The sequence below is a fragment of the Aricia agestis genome, chromosome 2, assembly GCF_905147365.1.
Source record: "Aricia agestis chromosome 2, ilAriAges1.1, whole genome shotgun sequence".
Lineage (NCBI taxonomy): Eukaryota > Metazoa > Arthropoda > Insecta > Lepidoptera > Lycaenidae > Aricia > Aricia agestis.
In genome coordinates this window covers 3,311,265-3,332,941 of record NC_056407.1, presented here as the reverse complement: position 1 = coordinate 3,332,941, position 21,677 = coordinate 3,311,265, and the positions used below count along the sequence as shown (strand labels likewise).

The 21,677-nt window shown below is 35.9% G+C and overlaps 1 protein-coding gene across 1 annotated transcript; it reads left to right on the top strand.

Moving 5' to 3' along the window:
* Positions 1 to 2,136: 2,136 nt before the first annotated feature.
* Positions 2,137 to 20,105, top strand: LOC121736222 (androgen-dependent TFPI-regulating protein-like). The gene is made up of 5 exons (XM_042127313.1): positions 2,137 to 2,193; positions 14,928 to 15,102; positions 16,575 to 16,715; positions 19,243 to 19,460; positions 19,910 to 20,105. Exons 2-5 carry the CDS (start codon positions 14,932 to 14,934, stop codon positions 20,103 to 20,105), a joined length of 726 nt encoding a protein of 241 aa, XP_041983247.1. The 5' UTR covers positions 2,137 to 2,193; positions 14,928 to 14,931.
* Positions 20,106 to 21,677: the final 1,572 nt, after the last annotated feature.

Here is a 21,677-nt window from a genome sequence, read left to right as displayed (position 1 = left end):
TGGAGTGTCTGTTTGTAATATTGAAAGAACCTTTTTTTACTAAATGCATATGAATGTATATAGGGTACAGACACCAAAATAACATTTTTTACAATTTTTGTCTGTATGTCTGTCTGTCTGTCTGTTTGTTCCGGCTAATCTCTGAAATGGCTGGAGCGATTTTGACGGGACTTTTTAGGCACATAGCTGATGTAGTAGGGAATAACTTAGGCTACTTTTTGACCGACTTCCGAAAAGGAGGAGGATATATTTCACTTTTTTCATAAAGGAACCCTAAAAAGGATTTTTTTCTCGTTTTTATTATCTTTGTTATCACATTTTGCTGACACGGACGAAGTCGCGGGCAACAGCTAGTGTATATAATATATAATTGGAATCTCGGAATCGGCTCTAACGATTTTCATGAAATTTAGTATATAGGGGGTTTCGGGGGTGATAAATCGCTCTAGCTAGGAATCATTTTTAGAAAATGTCATTTTATTCGTGTTTTATAGAATACCGAGCAAAGCTCGGTCAAATAGCTAGTTAGTATGGTGTCGGATGAATGATCTATTGAGTACTGGCTTACAATGGGTTTTATTTCGGAGCATATGCACATTGCACAGGCAGTACCGAGATTTTTGTAATCTTCAAATGAAAATGAATTAGAAACGAAGTAACTGTTTTTTTTTTATGAAATAAGGGGGTAAACGAGCATACGGGTCACCTGATGGAAAGCAACTTCCGTCGCCCATGGACACTCGCAGCATCAGAAGAGCTGCATGTGCGTTGCCGGCCTTTTAAGAGGGAATAGGGTAATAGGGGAGGGTAGGGAATAGGGGAGGGTAGGAAAGGGAATAGGGTAGGGGATTGGGCCTCCGGTAAACTCACTCACTCAGCGAAACACAGCGCAAGCGCTGTTTCACGCCGGTTTTCTGTGAGAACGTGGTATTTATCCGGTCGAGCCGGCCCATTCGTGCTTAAGCATGGCTCTCCCACGTATAATATATTTGTGAAGTGTAAGAATAGTAAACAGTGTAGAATAACAATATTATATATTTTGTGAAGAAGCAGGTTTTGTGACTAATCAAAGAAAAACAAAGGATCTTGTTATTTTATACGAGAATCGAGATCCTGCCTAAAGATTTGCACGTGTTTTGACTTTTGATTCAAATTAGGTAACTATAATGTGAAGCCATTGAGGATACAAGTCAAAGCTTTTTTTAGCCATTATGTTAAACATGTTAAAAGTTAATAATTTTGGAAAAAGGAAAGTAGGACAATGGATACAACTTGGAACTAATCTTCATGCAATTGATATGAAATTGTTAAATATGCATTGGCATATTTTGGTACTGAGTATTGACCCATGCAAATTGGTTAAGCGGGAAAGTGTGAAGAAGTTACATACTGCATACAGAAATACAGATATTCGTATATTTATAATATGTATTAGTAATATTATCCTTCTACATGTTTATTTATATACTAACATCAAAACATTTATATAAATGAACACGTAGAAGAAAAAGCTAGCCTTCGTAGAGACAGCTTCTTTCCTTATGATATTTTATACAAACTTAAAGGTTGTTCCCCGTGCGGTTTTCTTACGCCGGTTCTTCTCGCCGGGTTAGTTCCCGAACTGGTGGTAGGCCCCAGTCGCATCAACGTTCGGAATATATAATAAAAAATTTTGACTTTGACTTTGACTTTGTTTTGGCGCTTGGTACAAAATCTATGGACGCTTCACACCACGCCCTCGGTGCTATGTACCCGAAATGGAAATAATATGGAAATAATACAATGTGTCCCGACTCCCAACGCCAATTTTAACGAGCCTGTAATGTTATGATGTATGGCATAAAATATATTGAAAACTTTTTGTTCAATCAGCGGGATTCCAGCCCGCAACCTCTTATCAACTACGTATTCGTTACGGATTTCCTTGATTCGAACCCCGCGATAAAAGCTATGCGCTAGCTTAAAACCGTGGCGTTATTAGGTAATTGACAGTTTGTCATCCACGAGCCGCACCCCAACAATGTTAACGCGCCAAAACATACCCGTCTCGATTCTCGAACCAGTTTAGTTTACGAAGCTATCAATAATGCATTATTTAAGACTTGTTTTACACAGTAAGACGCGATTGACGATTCAGTTTCGGCCTGTTACTTATCAGACAGGGACGCCTGCTAAAGGATTGTGACGCGAAAGGTATTTACAAACATTATTATTGTTTTATGCATAATAAATAAATAGATAAGATAAGATAGACTTTACGTCGTAAAATTTAATAATATTGTAATAATTAGAATAAATAATGGAAAATAAAGTAATGCATATAAGTTATAGTAAACAATTTGTGTAAAATATTAGCTGGACGCGTTAAGAGGCCTACGCCGTAGAGGCCGAATTAAAACTTAAAATTAATTGAGATTTGTAAATGGCAGTGACTCCTGCATCTAAAATTGTAGTGAAAAATAAAGGCTATTTTTATTTTATTTATTTTTAATATTGGTTAAAATTGTTATTTAAATTTAACTCCAATTATTTCTAAGATATCTCGTAGCGAAGGCGTAAAGCTAATAACAATTTGTCAATAAACCCATTTCAATGTTTCAATTAATAATTTTCAATGATTTCTTTATTTAATTGAGCTATTTAAATATTTTACGCAATACAGAACAGTTTTGTTGTATATCTTCGTGGAAAATTAAAGCATAGTTTTTATTATTTTGTTGAAATAAATAATTTTATTGGAACGCGAAATAATTTTAGGGGTTTTAAATGCCTTTTAGGGATTTTGAATAGGATTACAAAGATATCGTTTATTGTAATTCATTCAATTTTTATTGAGGTATCTACATAGCTATAAACTCTACCAAAAATCAAAAAGTTAGATTTTTTTAAATGAAATAAGGGGGCAAACGAGCAAACGGGTCACCTGATGGAAAGCAACTTCCGTCACCCATCCACTCGCAGCATCAGAAGAGCTGCAGGTGCGTTGCCGGCCTTTTATGAGGGAATAGGGGAGGGTAGGAATGGGAAGAGAAAGGGAATTGGGTAGCGGATTGGGCCTCCGGTAAACTCACTCACTCGGCGAAACACAGCGCAAGCACTGTTTCACGCCGTTTTTCTGTGAGAACGTGGTATTTCTCCGGTCGAGCCGGCCCATTCGTGCCGAAGCATGGCTCTCCCACGTATAAATAATACATACCTCCCACGATACAATCATCTTTTTGATTTTTAAACAAAAAAATATGCAAATGAAGAAACAGCTAATATGTTAAACCGGCAACTAACTTTAACAGACAATTCTGAACTCGGCACTAAGTATACTGATAGTGACTGTTAATTATTGTTTATCACAAACCTTAGTTTATTTAATGGGTAGTAAACAGTCACAGTATGTTGGGTTTTCGTAGAGTCCGTACTGTATCACAGGCTGAACTTACTCCCTCAAATAATCTAAGTACTTATATAATTATGATCAAATGCCTCCGTGGTCTCGTAGGTCGTGGGTTTGATTCCGGTGTTAAAAACATGTAATTTTCATGTTTGGTTAGGACAATGCAGGTTTGTTACCTTTTGTTTGTCTGACTAGTAGATAACTAGTAGAAAATGCATGGAGCATCGGACAAGCATGTACAAAGTCGGTCCTGCACCTGATCCCTCGCCAGTCGTGTCAGGGGGGTGTCACTCCGCCGTCCGCCGCCGAGCTACAAGTACATACGAGACTCCCCGACGTCGCTCGCGTCGGGGCGATTCAATGGTTGCCGCGAACTGACTCGTGGCGCACGCGCGCGCCTATTACGCAGTGTCATATTTTAATTGGCAAAATTTATCAAAAATAAATACTGCATTGCAGCCGATTGTTGGGACAATGAAAAAAATAGCAAATTTATATATCTACTGTCATGGTACCTAAATCTATGACAATAATATTATTATTAAATATACTTGCACAGAAATGTTTCATAAGTAATTATAATAAATATACTTATTTAAAATAGGTGGTAGGTAGTAGGCTGCATATACATTATAATTTATACATAATAATATAATCCATACCTAATTACCTACTTACATGAAAAGAAAATCACGTGTCGTGTCTGTGTAAACTGTTTTATATGTTCGGTATTCATTTACCCAATAGGTAGGTATAACAGTTTCCGTATGTATATACCTTGCGTGGTATTTATACTTATTTGATTTTGACAACCCTATTTTCGGAATATCTGACAAGGTGTGGAATTGGTGTGGAATAAAGTCGACCATCGCGCGGCGCCAGAGAGCTCAATGTCGGCTGCTCTCGTGCGGTCCGTTTGTTATTATTACTTATGTAGGCACATAAAACGGCGGCATTTGTGAACATCAAAGCAGTGAGACTTCTGTACTTGTACTATTATCTATTCTGTGGTCGTGTCGACCGTCCCACTAGGTTATGAGAATAAAGGAAGAGAGAGTGTGCTCCTGTGTACTGCGCACACACTTGGGTACTATAAAATTACTTCCGCTAACTGGCCTAGTTTCAATGACACCAACTACCGGCACCGATGAGAGTCATTATAATAATATTATAATGACTCTCACACCGGTTTACATTATATTATTACATTTACACATTATATTTTAATGTGCATAGTAACGTATATGACGCATATTATAAACGTACCCACGCATGTCTAAACGACTTTTTGTAGGATAACAAGGCTAAAAGTATAAATCGGCGACCACGCTTTAAGTCGTAACTTGTTTCTGGGAAAAAACTAATATTTATCTCTAGGACAACATAAACACAAAATCACAATTTTAATGTATTGTTTAACAAGATATTTAAGAACATAGGTCGTATCTAGAAGGTGTAACAAAACTAACATAAGTAATAAAGTGAATTTATAGTATCATTATCTGAACTAGTAACAGTTAGGGTACGCGCACATTTTGCATACATACAAGTTTCATGACCGATTGCGTGATGGGATATACAGGGTGTAACAAAAAATTGATCTTTCAGCGCTGGAACTTATACAGTGGACTCTATACAAAGACCACTTACACACCCTAAAGTATTATCACTTAGTTTTGTTAGGGTGGGTTGCACCAGAGGCGTGGTTAAAGTTAAAGTTAAGGTTAAAGTTATTGTTATAGTTAAGGCTAAATTTAGCTTTAACTTTAACCTTAACTTTGACCGGAGAAATTGACAGAAGAGAGCTGGTCCAACAAGGTTATAAATGAACGTGTGCGGGGGCGCTGCTGGCTTCTTTTTTTCGCCATTTAAAACCTTGTCGAGCTCTATATGGTTATGGTTAAATATGGCGTCTTGATGGCGCCCATTTTTAACTTTAACCAAAGATTTGACATTTTGTATTGTAGTTAAAGTTATTGTTAAAGTTACAGTTATAGTTAAAGTTAGTTGGTGCAACCCAAACTTAGACTTTGTGTAGGTAAAAGTCTTATGATAAATGCGACCCAACCCGGTGCTTCCCGTCATATTGGGTGCGTACATTACCTTTAAGCTGCATCACCCATGCCCTTTCTACAACTCATTCAAGGCAGACAACATCTGCCTCGGAAAATAACTACAATGACGTCTGGTCTGGCAATTATAATGCGCTAAAAATAAAAACTAACTGACGAGAACTGTGACGAAGTTGTCCTAAAAATGTAAAAACAATTTATTTACATTGTTGTTTTACACTTAACAGTCCATATCAATTATTTATTCTGATCACATTAAACCTTTGTTTAATGTGATCAGAATAAATGATTGATATGGACTGTTAAGTGTAAGAGCAGTAGCTGTATGTGTGTAGGTGTGAGTGGTTATAAATACTACCAATTTGAGTTCACAGGGACAGGGAGTTAATTACCATTAAATCCATACTTACTAATATACTAATCTATACTTATATATATAAAAGAAAGTGGTGTTAGTTACACTACTTATCACTCAAGAAGGGATGAACCGATTTTTATTTTTTAATAAAATAAGGGGGCAAACGAGCAAACGGGTCACCTGATGGAAAGCAACTTCCGTCGCCCATGGACACTCGCAGCATCAGCAGAGCTGCAGGTGCGTAGCCGGCCTTTTAAGGGGGAATAGGGTAATAGGGGAGGGTAGGGATGGGAAGGGAAGGGGATAGGGGAGAGTAGGGAAGGGAATAGGGTAGGGGATTGGGCCTCCGGTAAACTCACTCACTCGGCGAAACACAGCGCAAGCGCCGGTTTTCTGTGAGAACGTGGTATTTCTCCGGTCGAGCCGGCCCATTCGTGCCGAAGCATGGCTCTCCCACGTATATTGGCTGAAAGTTGGTGGAGAGGTAGCTTAGAACTAGAAAACGGACATAGGATACTTTTCATCCCGAAAATGTACGGTTCCGCACAATAAACTTTTATGATTTTCACCTAAACTATTCAATTTATTTTGATGGAATTTGGTATGGAAATACCAAAATTACGGGAAAGGACGTAGTAGCTTAGAACTAGAAAACGGACATAGGATACTTTTTATCCTAGAAAATGTACGGTTCCCGCACAATAAACTATGATTTTCGCATATATTTTGATGGAATTTGGTATGGAGATACTTTAAGTCTCGGGGAAGGACAAGGGATACTTTTTGTCCCGGAATATGTACGGTTCCCGCACAATAAGATTTATGATTTTCCCCTAAACTATTCAATCTATTAATATTATAAATGCAAAATTGTGTCAGTCTGTATGTTACCTCTTCACGCGCAAACCGCAGAACCGATTTTTCTGAAATTTGAGTCCCCGGGAAAGGACATAGGATACTTTTTATCCCGGAAAAGTGTACGGTTCCCGCGCGATAAACGCATTTTGGCGCAACGGAGTTGTGGGCTTCCTCCAGTATAGAAATACATCACATTAGTTAGGCCAAGTTCCGATTTTTCGTGAACACTTTGATCTTGTAAGAATAGTGCAGCCTCTGCTTGCTGTGGACTATGTATATTATATTATTGTATATCTATATATATAAAAGTCAAAGGTGACTGACTGACTGATTGACATAGTGATCTATCAACGCACAGCCCAAACCACTGGACGAATCAGGCTGAAATTTGGCATGCAGGTACACGTTATGACGTAGGCATCCGCTAAGAAAGGATTTTGATAAATTCCAACCCCAAGGGGTTCAAATAAGGGATGAAAGTTTGTATACAATAATACTTCTGAACGCGAGCGAAGCCGCGGGCAAAAGCTCGTAATTGTATATGTTTGCAGTTGTAGCGTAGTAAACAATCAAAAAACTTTAGTAAAAATGTACGTACGTAAGTCTGTTCAGATAGAAAGCCTATATTAAGTCATCAATCATCATAATAATATATGATTATAATTACGATTACGACATATGTATATAGCTGTTGACGCCCGCAATTACGTTGCGTCGATATTATAGCAAAAGAGCTGCAGGTGCGTTGCTGGCCTTTTAAGAGGGAATAGGGTAATAGGGAAGGGTAGGGAAGGGAAAAAAGTAGGGGATTGGGCCTCCGGTAAACTCACAAGCGCTGTTTTACGCCGGTTTTCTGTAAGCCCGTGGTATTTTTCCGATCGAGCCGGCCCATTCGTGCCGAAGCATGGTTCTCCCACGTTAAAATTATAAGTTGGTACTCACGCTTGATTTGTTTCTCAAGCAGCATCGTTTTTTATCAAAGGTGCAAAAGTCGGGGTCCGTTATCAGTTATCACTGATAAAAATGCCAATGCCCGATATAAATTTATCGAAAAAAAAACATTATTATTAACAGATCTATTGTTAAAACATCCGTCCATACTGTTAATAAACGTAGATCCGTCCATAGTAAATAGTAAAATAAATATCCACAGCTGAACATATAACCTCCTCCTTTTTGGAAGTCGGTCAATTACTAGATGCCGCCCGCAATTCCGTCGGGCCAAAATTCGATTGTCGCGCGGGAACCGTAAATTTTTCCATCATAAAATGTACCTTATATTATGTCCTTTCCCGGGACTAATAGTATCTCTATGCCAAATTGTAGCAAAATCGGTTAAGCGGTTTGGGCGTGAAGAGGTTACAGACAGACAGACAAACTTTCGCATTTTTATAAGATTAGTATTCTTGTCTTTGCTTTGAAGATTTACGACCTCTGTGGCTCAGTGGTGAGCGCGTTGGTAGCTCAAGCCGGGGGTCGCGGATTCGAATCCCGCCGACGGAACAAAAAGTTTTCAATGTTCCCGGGTCTGGATGTGTATTAAATATGTGTATGATATAATAAAAATCTTGAATATGTGTATTGTGTATAGTATAAAAGTATTAAATATTATATTTCCGTTGTCTGGTACCTGTAACACAAGTCCTTTAGGTACTTAGCACGGGGCCAGACTGACGTGGTGTGAAGCGTCCATAGATATTATTATTATTATTAAAATCATAATATGACCACAACACACCTTTTACAGAAGTATTTTGAAACCCTACTAGCCTGTCAAGAAGGATATCAATTCTTTTTCTTCATTTTGCAAGTAATAATCTTATATCTTTAAACGAGCAATTCTTGTATATATGAATATTATATATAATTGGAATCTCGGAATCGGCTCCAACGATTTTCATGAAATTTAGTAGGTATATAGGGGGTTTCGGAGGCAATAAATCGATCTAACTAGGAATCTATTTTAGAAAATGTCATTTAATTCGTGTTTAATCGAATACCGAGCAAAGCTCGGTCAAATAGCTAGTACAAACTATTTATAAGAAATATACAATAAACAGAGCTTATTATTTTAGTTTAACACTAGCTGTTTGACCGAGCTTTGCTCGGTATTCGATGAAAATGACATTTTCTAAAAATGATTCCTAGATAGATCGATTTATCGCCCCCAAAACCCCCTATATACTAAATTTCATGAAAATCGTTGGAGCCGATTCCGAGATTCCAATTATATATATATATATATATATATATATATATATATATATATATATATATATATATATATATATATATATATATATATATATATATATATATATATATATATATATATATATATATATATATATATAAATATATATATATATATATATATACAAGAATTGCTCGTTTAAAGATATAAGATATTACATATCTAATAAATATTGTATACAATTCGGGAAGTTTTATTACATAATAGCCTTTTAATGGCACTCCTAAGTGCAAAATTACTTCTTGACTGTCAGTTATTAACCGACTTCAAAAAAGGAGGTTATCAATTGGACGCGTATGTATGTAATACATCCAGAACTGCCCAGTTTTTGTATATAATATGTGAGTCAATTTCAGTGTCTGAACAAATATGCTAAATTTCAAAAGTGTATGTATGTATGTTTGTGTTCTCATATCTCTGGGACTACCAGTCCGATTTCAGTAATTCTTTTTTTGTTGCACTAGATATTATTCAACTTAGGGAACGCATCTACAGGTTTCATCAAAATAGGTTTAGTAGTTTTTGAGACAAATTAATTTTAATTCTCAATGACTTACAATTTCGAAGTCGGTTTTATCTTTTTAAAATACTATTTTTCCATATAAACTTGTCGTCTGTTGAAGTAATAAGGAATAAAAAAACAAGTTTTTTTTCTCGTAAATTACCGGTTTTATTTTTATTCTCCTTTCGAGTAAGCTGCCGCAAGTTACAAAGTTTTGTTCGTATTTCCTTAAGACAATGTTTTCTTGAAATATTAACATATTATTATGGATACAGTAAAGTAACTAGCAAGGTTCTGTTGTGAGACTTGTGACGTCTTAGGGTGGGTTGCACCAGAGGCGTGGTTAAAGTTAAAGTTATGGTCAAAGTTATGGTTATAGTTAAAGCTAATTTAACTTTAACCTAAACTTTGACCACAGAATTTGACAGAAGACGTTGCTGGTCCGGCAAGGCTTTAAATGAACGTGGGCGAGGGCACTGCTGGTAAAGGAGAACTGTTAAAAATGGCGTTTTTGTACAATGACAGCGTTAGTTCCTTTTTTCGCCAGGTGCATTTAAAGCCTTGTCGAGCTCTGTGGTTATGGTTAAATATAGCGTCGATTTTTGACTTTATCCAAAGATTTGACAATTTGCATTGTCGTTAAAGTTACAGTTAAAGTAAGTTGGTGCAATCCACCCTTAAAGTAAATAACATCCATACTAATATTATAAATGCAAAAGTGTCTGTCTCTCTGTATGTTACCTCTTCACGTCCAAACTGCTGAACTGCAGATTTTCTTGAAAGGTATGGAGATACTTTGAGCCCCGGGAAAGGACATAATATGATGCTTTTTATCCCGGAAAAATTTACGGTTCCCGCGCGATATACTGCGTGAAATTTTAATGGTCGTTTTCCCGTAGTAAAATGATTCTATCGTAGTAGTACAATAGATTCATGAAGTTTTTTTTTTTTTTTTTTATGCAAATCATAAAAAAATCGGCCGGGTCATAGCCGCTCCCTTTCTTGGCCTCGGCGGGGCAAAAAGCCCCAACAGAGAAGAGCCTGCGCAGCAGCAGGCGCTCGCCGGCGGAGTCGTGGTGTAGGCTCACGCGATCCCGCGGCCCGCCCAAGGCGCATAGTGGAGTACCGCCGAGTTTTTAGTGGGTAGGGGCTGCGTCCACCACCATCTTCGGACGCAGCAGAGACCCACATACTTGCGGATAGGACCCCATCCCCCGCAAGATGCTTAAAAGCATTTTCTCGGCGCAAAAAAAAAAAAAAAGGGTCATAGCCGCTCGCGCCTATCGGCATAAAGTTGTGTCATACAAAATATTTTTTTATTTTCAAAAAATAACATGTTTACACACACATTATTCGATAGTACTACTATAAGTAAATCGTTCTGCTGCTGGAAAACAACCACTAAAATATCACGTTGTATACGAATTTTGTGCGACCACTGGCAATAAAATTAACAGCTTGTGTGATCAGTGTTGCTTGTTTCATCCAGTTCATCTTCTAGTATTTAACGCTGCTAAGTGTATCAAATAGTAAATCAGTACTTATTTTAATTACAAATCGTGTATCCGCGGCCCGCGGGTGACGACAACACAAAGACGGACACCCCTAAGAAAAAATCTAAGCGTGACGACTGACGAGTTAATGTATTTGACCACAAAATTTTATCAATTCGAATTAATAGAAAACTTTTGCCGCTTTTTACCTAATTGTAATTTCAGTGTAATGTTGTTTCCCTATCTAATGTTAGGGAACTTTTCTTTCACGATTCTGATTCATACTTGACCGTTTTTTCATAGCTCAACTCTACCTATTTTTAATATAAGCAAAAAGTTTAAATATCTATGAAAGATTTTTGCTGATAGTTTCTATCCTTCCTTCGAGAGTAAATAATTGTTACTAACTGCAAGTTTTTATACTGAGTTCAGTATTAGACCTTGTACTTAATAAATAATAATATTTATAGATAAGAATTGATTAGCTACTGCCTATAAGTAAGGAGGAAAGACTTTTTTGGTTATATTATATTATAGTATGTGCCTACTGCCTACTTTAATTCTTTATGAGTAATGACTTTATTGCGGCATCTCCACGCTGACTCGTGATGGGCAACGTGTATAAATGTCTAGGATTGGCCATGATCAGCGTCGATTCTATCTTCGCAATCATGGTGGCAAAGAAGAGGGTAAGGCAAATGATATGAAATAAATGAGTCGTTACAATTTTGATATAAAATTAAATTTGTCATAAAATAACGATCTAAGTACATTATATAATAAATAAGTCATTAGCGTTTATAAAGGAAGTGTGTGATTTTATAGTGATGCTAGCTACTGATAAAATATAATGATTCACAAATAAACGTAGGTCGGCAGGAAAAATAAATAATTTTAATTTGGTATGGTATATTTATATGAATACTTGTTTTGTAAGATAACTAACAGGATATGGACACTATTATTACGTAAGGACATTGTTATTATTGTCGCTGGACAGTCCGAATTGGGATACAAAAATTGGGCCCCTTACACTGATGAAATACTCAAACCAGATATGTTACCACCGCGCGCGTTGTGAAGCTTCAAATACGGCCCAATTGGGCCGTCTGTTGTTTAGTCTGCATCGAGCGCAGTCACGAACGTGCCGCGTCTTGTCTTACCTAAATAAATTGAATAAATTACAAGCAAAAAACTTTTTGAAAAAAAGCTTTTATGTACTTTAAAAAGAAGAAAATAAATTTCCCTTTAAAAATTCTAACTATTAAGTTATAACCTCAATATATTATACAATTTGCATGATAATAAAAGCTTGTCGCGTGATTTGTTAATAATAAACTAGTAAGTGCCAATTTAACTGAGTAAACTGATATTATATTTCTTATTTTATTAAAGTAATTCAATAGTATTGACAGATTGTTAAGTCTCGCGACAAGCTTTTATAATAATGCAAATTGTATAATATATTGAGGTTATAACTTAATAGTTAGAATTTTTAAAGGGAAATTTATTTTCTTCTTTTTAAAGTATATAAAAGCTTTTTTTCAAAAAGTTTTTTGCTTGTAATTTATTTTTTGTTTTTTAGTTAAGTAAATCTTTTTTTTTTTAATGAAATAAGGGGGCAAACGAGCAAACGGGTCACCTGATTGAAAGCAACTTCCGTCGCCAATGGACACTCCAGCATCAGAAGAGCTGCAGGTTCGTTGCCGGCCTTTTAAGAGGGAATAGGGTAATAGGGGAGGGTAGGGATGGGAAGGGAAGAGAATTGGGGATGATAGGGAAGGGAATTGGGCCTCCGGTAAACTCACTCACTCGACGAAACACAGCGCAAGCGCTGTTTCACGCCAGTTTTCTGTGAGAACGTGGTATTTCTCCGGTCGAGCCGGCCCATTCGTGCCGAAGCATAGCTCTCCCACGTTCAAGATCTCTGACTAGATTTCTTAAGTCTGCTTGATTGTAGTTTGTTTCAAGAATTTGTTAAAATCCGATTAACTTAATTTAAGTCTTTGAGAAATCGTACTTAATTTTACGACTAAAAAATTAAATATCACTTAACAAAAATGACCGGATTCTACCAGGCATTTTCTAATGCCCGACTGGTTTTGACTTGACATAACAAGACACGACACGACACGACATAACTTTTCAATTTACTCTCAATAAGCCTTTTTGTTTGATACCCATATTGCAGAAGTGCTTTAAAAATAGTATATTCCCCTATCTTCGATGAGCCGCCATATTGGATGTAGAATGACATTACATTCGTTTTCGAGTTACTCTCAATGAGCCCTTTCATTTGATACCCATATTGCAGAAGTGCATTAAAAATAACTATATCCCCCTACCTTGAATGAGACGCCATGTTGGATGTAGAATGACATTACATTCGTTTCCAAGTTACTCTCAATGAGCCCTTTTATTTGATACCCATATTGCAAAAGTGCATTAAAAACAACTATACCTCTATCTTGAGCCGCCATATTGGATGTAGTATGACATTACATTCGTTTTCGAGTTACTCTCAAAAAGCCCTTTCATTTAATATCTATATTGTAGAACTGCATAGAAAATAAGTATTTCGCCATCTTGGATGGTCGGCCATATTGGATTTAGAGTGATGTCACATACAATATCATGTATTGTCATCCAAACTAAACGAGCCTGCAAAATTTCAGCTCAATCGGTTAAATATATCTACTCCAAAATTGAGTTCCAAGATTTCACCCGAACATACATACATACATACAGAGCAAGTTAAATAAAAGCTTTTAAAATGACGTCGTGCGTGTTTCGAAAATGTACCAATTATGACTCGAATGTAAACAAACACATTGAATCTCTTACCACATTTCTTGATTGCAATAAATACCTCAATTATTTACATTTTCAATAATTTTTTCGAACAATCTCGAAAAATCGAATTTTCGTCATAGCTCAGGCGAAGAAAGAGACAGCGATACGATTCGACGTTTAAAAATAGAACTGTCTCTTTTATGTAAATGGTTTTTCGTATCTTTTGTTTCACTTATCTGTCAAATTTGTCAATGTCAATTTGAAAATTGTTCGGAAGAGATTTAAGCCGGAAAATAGTATAAGTAGAATAACATTGGCCCCTTATTAAAGTCTAAAATCTAAATTACTTTACCACGATTCTACGTACGTACGGCGCTGGTTACTTTTTTGTGATGAGTAAAAAATGGTAAAATATCAATTGATAGACAAACAAGCTGTCTGAAATCTGAAAATATTGACTAAACTAATTATGATGTTTTTCTTTGTCATTGACAAAGGAGAGTCACACAATCTGAAAATATTTACAATACTAATTTATCCCTCGGTTTTGCATACGTCCTTTTTAGGGTTCCGCACCCAAAGGGTAAAAACAGGACCCTATTACTAAGACTTCAATGTCTGTCCGTCTGTCCGTCTATCTGTCTGTGTGTCTCCAGGCTGTAACTCAAGAATCGCTATAGCTAGATATCTGAAATTTTCACAGATTGTGTATATCTGTTGCCACTATAACAACAAATACTAAAAACAAAATAAAATTAATATTTAACGGGGGGCTCCCATACAACAAACGTGAATTTTTTGCTATTTTTTGCTGATATCAATAACTCCAACACATAGGCACTTTAAATATTGACGAAATACTCAGTTATATTTGTACTTTTATAATCAGTAATAAAATTTAAATAAATTGATTAATTAATTAATCCCATACAATAAAAAACACAATTTTCAGCCTATTTTTGCTCGATTGAGGTACGGAACCCTGCGTGCGCGAGTTTAACTCACACTTGGCCGATTTTTTCCAAACATAAAAACATACATACATTACACTTTAGAAATTTGGCACATTTGTTCAGAAGCTGATTTATACTAACATAATATGTTATAATATATCGAAAACTGGGCAGTTCTGGAAATATTACATACATACAGGTCGAATTGATGACCTCCTTTTTTGAAGTCGGTTAAAAATACTATTTTATTTTACAGTAAAATGTCGGACAAGCGCAGTCGACTCCTCAGCAATGGCGTGTTCCTCGCTGGACACTGCGTGAACGTCGTGTGTACCCTCTACACTCTGAGGGAGGGACAGAATTCTCTCAAAGACAAGAGAGTGGTCGAAATGAAGCAGCAGATGTTCAAGTTCCTGACGATATGGAATGTTGTAAGTGTGATATACTTGTCTTGTATTAATAGACCGATATTTATTAATTCAGAGCTCCTAAAGTGCCGTTAGATCCTGAAGCAGGATCTGCGAGTCACGTTGCGGTCTGAATTGACCCTTAGGACTTACACGAGTGACTATAGCCGCGGGATTTACGCCGCACGATGAAAATCGACTGTCTGAAATCTGAATGGCAAGTCGGCATGCGGCCGAATTGCTTATATTATAATTTATATTGCCATTTAGACAGTCGATTCTCGCCGTGCGGCGTAATGCGGCTATAGTATACATGGAGTAGATAAAAACTATACAAACATAGCAAATAAACCAATTTCATACAAAGAAACACACAAACTACACAGAAATAAACATAAGTTACTAAGTTTAAATTGTAAAAGTTTCCTGCACTATAATCGAATATACAGGGTGTAACAAAAATAAGTGATAATACTTTAGGGTGTGTACGTGTTCCTTGTAGAGAGTTCACCGTGAAAGTAGCAGCGCTGAAAGACCAAAAAATGTTTTCACTTCAGTATGGGGAAACTCGTGACGCTCGAGCCCTTGCCCATACAAAAGTGAAGAAAAAATCGTATTTCAGAGCTGCTACTTTCACAGAGAACTCTCTACAAGGAACACGTACATACCCTAAAGTATTATCAATTATTTTTGTTACAGACTGTAGTATAAAACTACTATAAAATATAGATTGGGTTACTAAAACTTTATATTACTATAAAAAGGTTTGCTATTCGTACCAATAGTAATAAAAAAAGAATATTTTGTTTTCTAAAAGCGAAAACCTTGATTTCATCAGAAAAGGTACGAGTTATGCGATAGAAAGAGAACGGACATGTAGGTGAATATAATTGTAGGCACCTAGCACTGCGCGGTCGGAATTTGAACTTTATAATATCGTAACATGAGTCGTTATTTCTTTAAACGGGTTTCGCAAGTGGGAATTCTGTTGGTACAACTAATATATTATATTCTGTGCCTCAACCATGATTGACTTACAAGAAAATCCTGTTTGATTTAAGGACACTTGAAGATACTTTATACTAAAATAATGTTTTGGTTAGACTTTTAGCTATTTAATTTATTCCTGGCCTTCAGCATTAAATGATGACCTCTCAACAAAAAGCATTGTTCTTTGGTCATTAGTACAAATAAATAATTCGTTCAACATCCATTTTTTTACACATTTTTATTTAACTATCTGATATTTTATAACGTGAACAGATTTTATAGTAAATAATGTTTGTTGGCATCAAAAGTAGTAGACCGATTTTAGTTTGGCACACATTAATTATAGAAAACCATAGACCATAACAATTTCTAGACAGACTAAGCCGAGGCGGAGAATGGCTATTCCGGCTAAATTAATTTTGATAACAATTCCAAGAATGGGTTATAACTTATAATGCTACCAATTTCATTTGCCATTTGCTAACTAATGTAATTTTCCTTTACAGATATTTCATATGATATACCTCGTTGTTAATATTATATGTGAGGCTCAAGAACTGTTTGAAATTAAAGATAAAGGTATACTGAGTCCTTTTAAAGCGGCCAAGCAAGTTTTCTTTGACAGCATTTTGGTTCCTACCACAATGGTAAGTAAATTCTGCTAGTTACACCGCACAAAGATTTTTAATTTCAAATATTTCGTTCATTTAACTTAATAGCTTCTAATATTGAGATGCTTAAAATATACAGACCTTTAAAATAAAAGTTGTTTTTCTACCAGTATTTTTTATAATTAATGTTAATATAAGCTAGTCCTATGGTAGGCGTTCAATGTATGCTCGGTATAAGGGTGATTAAGTTACTATAACGGTACTTCATATCTCACTAGCTGTTGCCCGCGACTTCGTCCGCGTGGACTTCAGTTTATAGCGCGCGATGTCAACAAAATTGGTGTCAAAAGTTTTTTATAAAAAAACCCTGGTACCCTTTAAATCAAAACAACTGCACATAATATTTTTTTTTTAAATTAAACTTTATATATTATGCCTAAAGCTTATTTAGCCCCCCAATTACACAACTTTACCCATAAACTATTTATCATTGATAGGTTTAAGGTTACGTCACTGTATATAATATAATTACTTATTAAATAACGTAAAAAAGAAATAACGTAAAAAAGAAATAACAATCGAAAAAAATCGAAACTCAAATGTATAATGATACCACCTCTTATAGAAAGATGTTGGGCAAGCGTTAGCGCGATGTAAGAGACGCACGGCGCCATCTAGTATGAATTTTTGGAACTAACTTAATTTGAACAAATTTTCGTATTTTCACCCCCTTACAACCCTTTTTTCCAGTAAAAAAGTAGCCTATGTCCTTTCTCAAGCTTTAGACTATCTGTATACAAAATTTCATTACAATCGGTTCAGTAGTTTCGGCGTGAAAGCGAGACAGACAGACAGACAGACAGAGATACTTTCGCATTTATAATATTAGTATAGATTAGGTAATGACATTATTTGAGGGTATAAGTACAAAAATTAAAACATTTGTCTTCACTAGTTATTTAGAAATCTCAAGTTTAACACAGCAAGAATGACTGACGCGACAATGTTGACGAAAGTCGAGCACCGCGCAGTGATTACATTCCTTATAAAGCAGGGGAAAACTCAAAAAGTGATCCACGAGGAATTGGTAGCAGTTTACCAAGACTCTGCTCCTTCATTATCTACATTTCAAAAGTGGTCAAGTGAGTTCAAAAGAGGTAGGGAAAGCATTTAAGACGACCCCCGTGTGGGCGGGCCGGTGAGTGCCACTACAGAAGAAACCTTAAAAAAACACCAAAAAAGGTCAGGTAAAACTACATCGTCATAATATTATGTACTTAAATACATTTTCACAAGCAATCAAATAAAAGAGTCGCGGGAAATTGAGCGCAGGGGTATTGCTTCTTCACGACAACGCATCGGTTCACACTGCGCGAGTTGCCAAGGCTGCTGTGCTAGAATGCGGATTCGAATAAATCAACCATTCTCCCTACAGTCCAGACCTGGCCCCTAGAAATTATTTTTTGTTTCCAAATTTAAAAATAGATCTTCATGAAAAGCGTTTTTTCGGACAAGTATAAGAATCATTTTTTAGAGGATATCCAAAAGTTAATTTATAGAACTAATAAGTGTATTGAGCTTCTGGGTGACTACAGAGAAAAATAAAAATTATTTCAGAATTTCCCGCCTTTTCCTTCATACCTATACCGAGAATACATTGAACGTCGTATAAGCTTATAAGAACTAAAAATAAAATTCAACTCTTGACACAATGTAGTAAAAAACCAAAGTGTCTTTAAATTTAAATAATCGTCACATTATTCGTAAAGGTACGTTTTTAGCTCTACGAGTATTAGGGACCTATTAGACAGAGAACAGCCAAGTGTTCAAGGGGTCAGTTTTGCGTTTTTTGTGTTGTATTACATTATACAGGGATACTGACACAGGGGACTTTCTGACCGCGTCAGAATTGCTCCTGTGTGAATTACCGCTCGAACGTAGAATGCGAACGCAGAACGCTTAAGAAATTAATGTGACCGCTCTATGTCTGATAGGTCGCTTATATTAGCGTATACCTCTATTGAGGGTCAATTCAGACCACAACGCGACGCGTAGATGCATTTATTTTGTATGGATTTGATAGATTTCCAAGACGTCTCACGCCATTGAAATCTGTAAATTCAGTACAAATTTATAAATACATCTACGCATCGCGTTGCGGTCTGAACTGACCCTCAATAGAGGTATACGCTAATGTAAGCGACCTATCCGACATAGGGCCGTCACACGTTCAAGAGTTCTGCGTTCGCATTCTAGCGGTCAGTCACACAGGAGCAATTCTGACGCGGTCACAACGCCCCCTGTGTTTATTATAATATCTAATTATCTATGTACCGTAATACAACACAAAGAACGCATAACTATGCGCGTGACCGCTCTCTATCTGATAGGTCCCTAATAGAGTAAAAAGCGCACCTTACGAATGATGTAACGATTACTTAAATTCTGGAGTTAAAACGCTTGGAGTTATAAGAGCATTGCAAAGGTCTGAATTGACCCTTAAAATGCTCTTAAAACTCGGCCTTTCGGATTTTGGATGTTAAGTCTTAGCTTTTATTTTCAGAGTATATCCTTAGTGTTCTGGCCCATGTTCTTATACGATAGAGAACTCTTATATCCAGCCTTTATAGATGATGCTATAGGCGCCATAGCCAATTATATGATGCATGCCTTCATAGTACTTGTAGCTGTATGGGAGATGAGATATATGTCCCCCAAGGAGAAATATAGAGGCTTATGTCTGATTAACGTAGGGTTACTATCTGGTATTTACATTGCCGTGTAAGTATAACTTTATATTTTCAAAGGTAATTGCTCGGTTCCCGAGGTATTTTGATATAAGTTTATTGGTTGGTTAGTTTTGTTTGGTTTTGACTTTGACGCTATCCAAAAGCGCTAGTAAATAGATGGACGCTGTAAAGCTTTCGTATGTTCTTTTAAAGATCATTTAGATTTTAGAACAATACTGCATTCAAAACTCAACAAAAATCCTTAACAGCGACTAATACTTCTGAAAAAAAGGACATAATTTTTGAAATAAGATAGAAGACAAAAACCAAAACTTTAAATAAGTTTAAAATTATATATAACGTAGTCATAAATCATAATGTCAGGTTTTCCGATTCTAATGAATGCTTATTATTATTATTTTATAAACATTTCTCAATATCTCTTACAACCGCTAACCATCCACACGATACCTGGTCTATAAAAAAACATTATTTTTTCAGACTTCTCCATAATCACGCCGAAACTGGACTGTTCCCTTACCCCTTACTCTACATGCTGCACGGTACGATGTACTTGAACTTATTGTGGGTGTCTTGTATAGTGCTGATATATGCGGTGTATCACGCGCAGTGGCCTCTTAGACGACTGGTCAGTATACAACACGAGAAAAAGAGGAGAAGTAATAAAGCTAAATAATTTGTAATGCTTTTTTATTTATTTACCCGAGCTGTTATGAACTGCACCAAAATGAGTCAAAAGGTGAGTATTATCATAGTAAAAGGAGGGGAAGTAAGTTATCTTCATATAAAAGGCACCGCGCGCGGCTTGTATGTGTGCGCCATAGTATCAATGCATCGCCACGTACGTCACACAACAAAATCTCGGCGGTACCAGCCTTATAAAACTGGCCGAGATTTTGTTGTGTGCCGTACGTAGCGACGCATTAATACTATGGCGCACACATATAAGCCGCGCGCGGTGCCTTTATAATTATGAAGATAACTTACTTCCCCTCCTTTTACTATGGTATTATTATAGAGGAATTATAATGTGCCCATGGTAATATGAACTGATTCGAAGTTCTTACTGGCCCACTCTAACATATTTTAATATAGTAAGTTCACCTCGTATTCACCTCGAATCTTTTATTCTACATTATGGTAATAAATACAAATAGCAAAAACCCATAGGAAATGAAATATTTACAAAATAAGTGCAAAAAAAACTATTTTTGTGACCTTTTGACCTTGAAATTTAATAATTGAGCCACACCCTACCATATGTAGGTTTTGAGACAACATTTAGGGTGCCAATATACACGTATTTACAGACTCACAGCTGGGTAACTCAAATTCCGAGGTTCCTACCTAATTTAATCCTAATTTGACTGGACCAATTTGTTGCGCAAATTAATTTCTGAAGACTTTCAGAATATTGTTATTCTTCATATAAAATATGTATAAAGTGATTCTATACATACTACTTAACATAATAATTGTAGTATAAGAAATTGTACTATATTACTTACATTCAGAACAGTAATAATTTGCTTGCTCTACCACGAACTTCTTAATTTTCATTCAATAATAATGGAACCATTGTAACAATCTTAACGGAGGCTTTATTATTAAAATGAAATTTATTATCAGTTATATTTAGTCATAAATAGCAAAAAATAATTATTTCGACAATGTTACGAATCGGCGTGAGGAAACAAAAAGTTGTAGCAGGTTTACCTGCTACAACTTTTTGTCTCCACACACACAGATTCTTACACCTCATTTACGCAAAAAAAAGATATTATGTTCATAACAAATGTTTTAGAAACAGCATAATATTTTGATAACAATTACAACGTTATATATATCTAATATTAATTTTTCGTCCAATATTCATATTTAAGGAGGGATAAGAAATAAAACGCCATTTGCAAGTGATTCGAGAATAATAATAAAACAATAACATAATATATTTCTATTGGTTCTCATATTCACTTCCATCTACTTTAGGTACAATGTTTTTGTAAATTCACAAATCAACAAAGCTAGGCACACACGTTGATCAAAAGTTGCATCAAATATTTTTTTCTTTAATTCAATCGCACTCAACAAAAAAAAATCAAAATTCTGATCAGCGTGTGCGCACAAAATATTCTTTATATATTCTGTAATTTGTTACGTATAGATATATGTTTTATTTTGTTACTCTTTTAATATGTTCAGTTGTGTAAAAATACTCAATATTCAACAACCGAATATCGTAATTAAA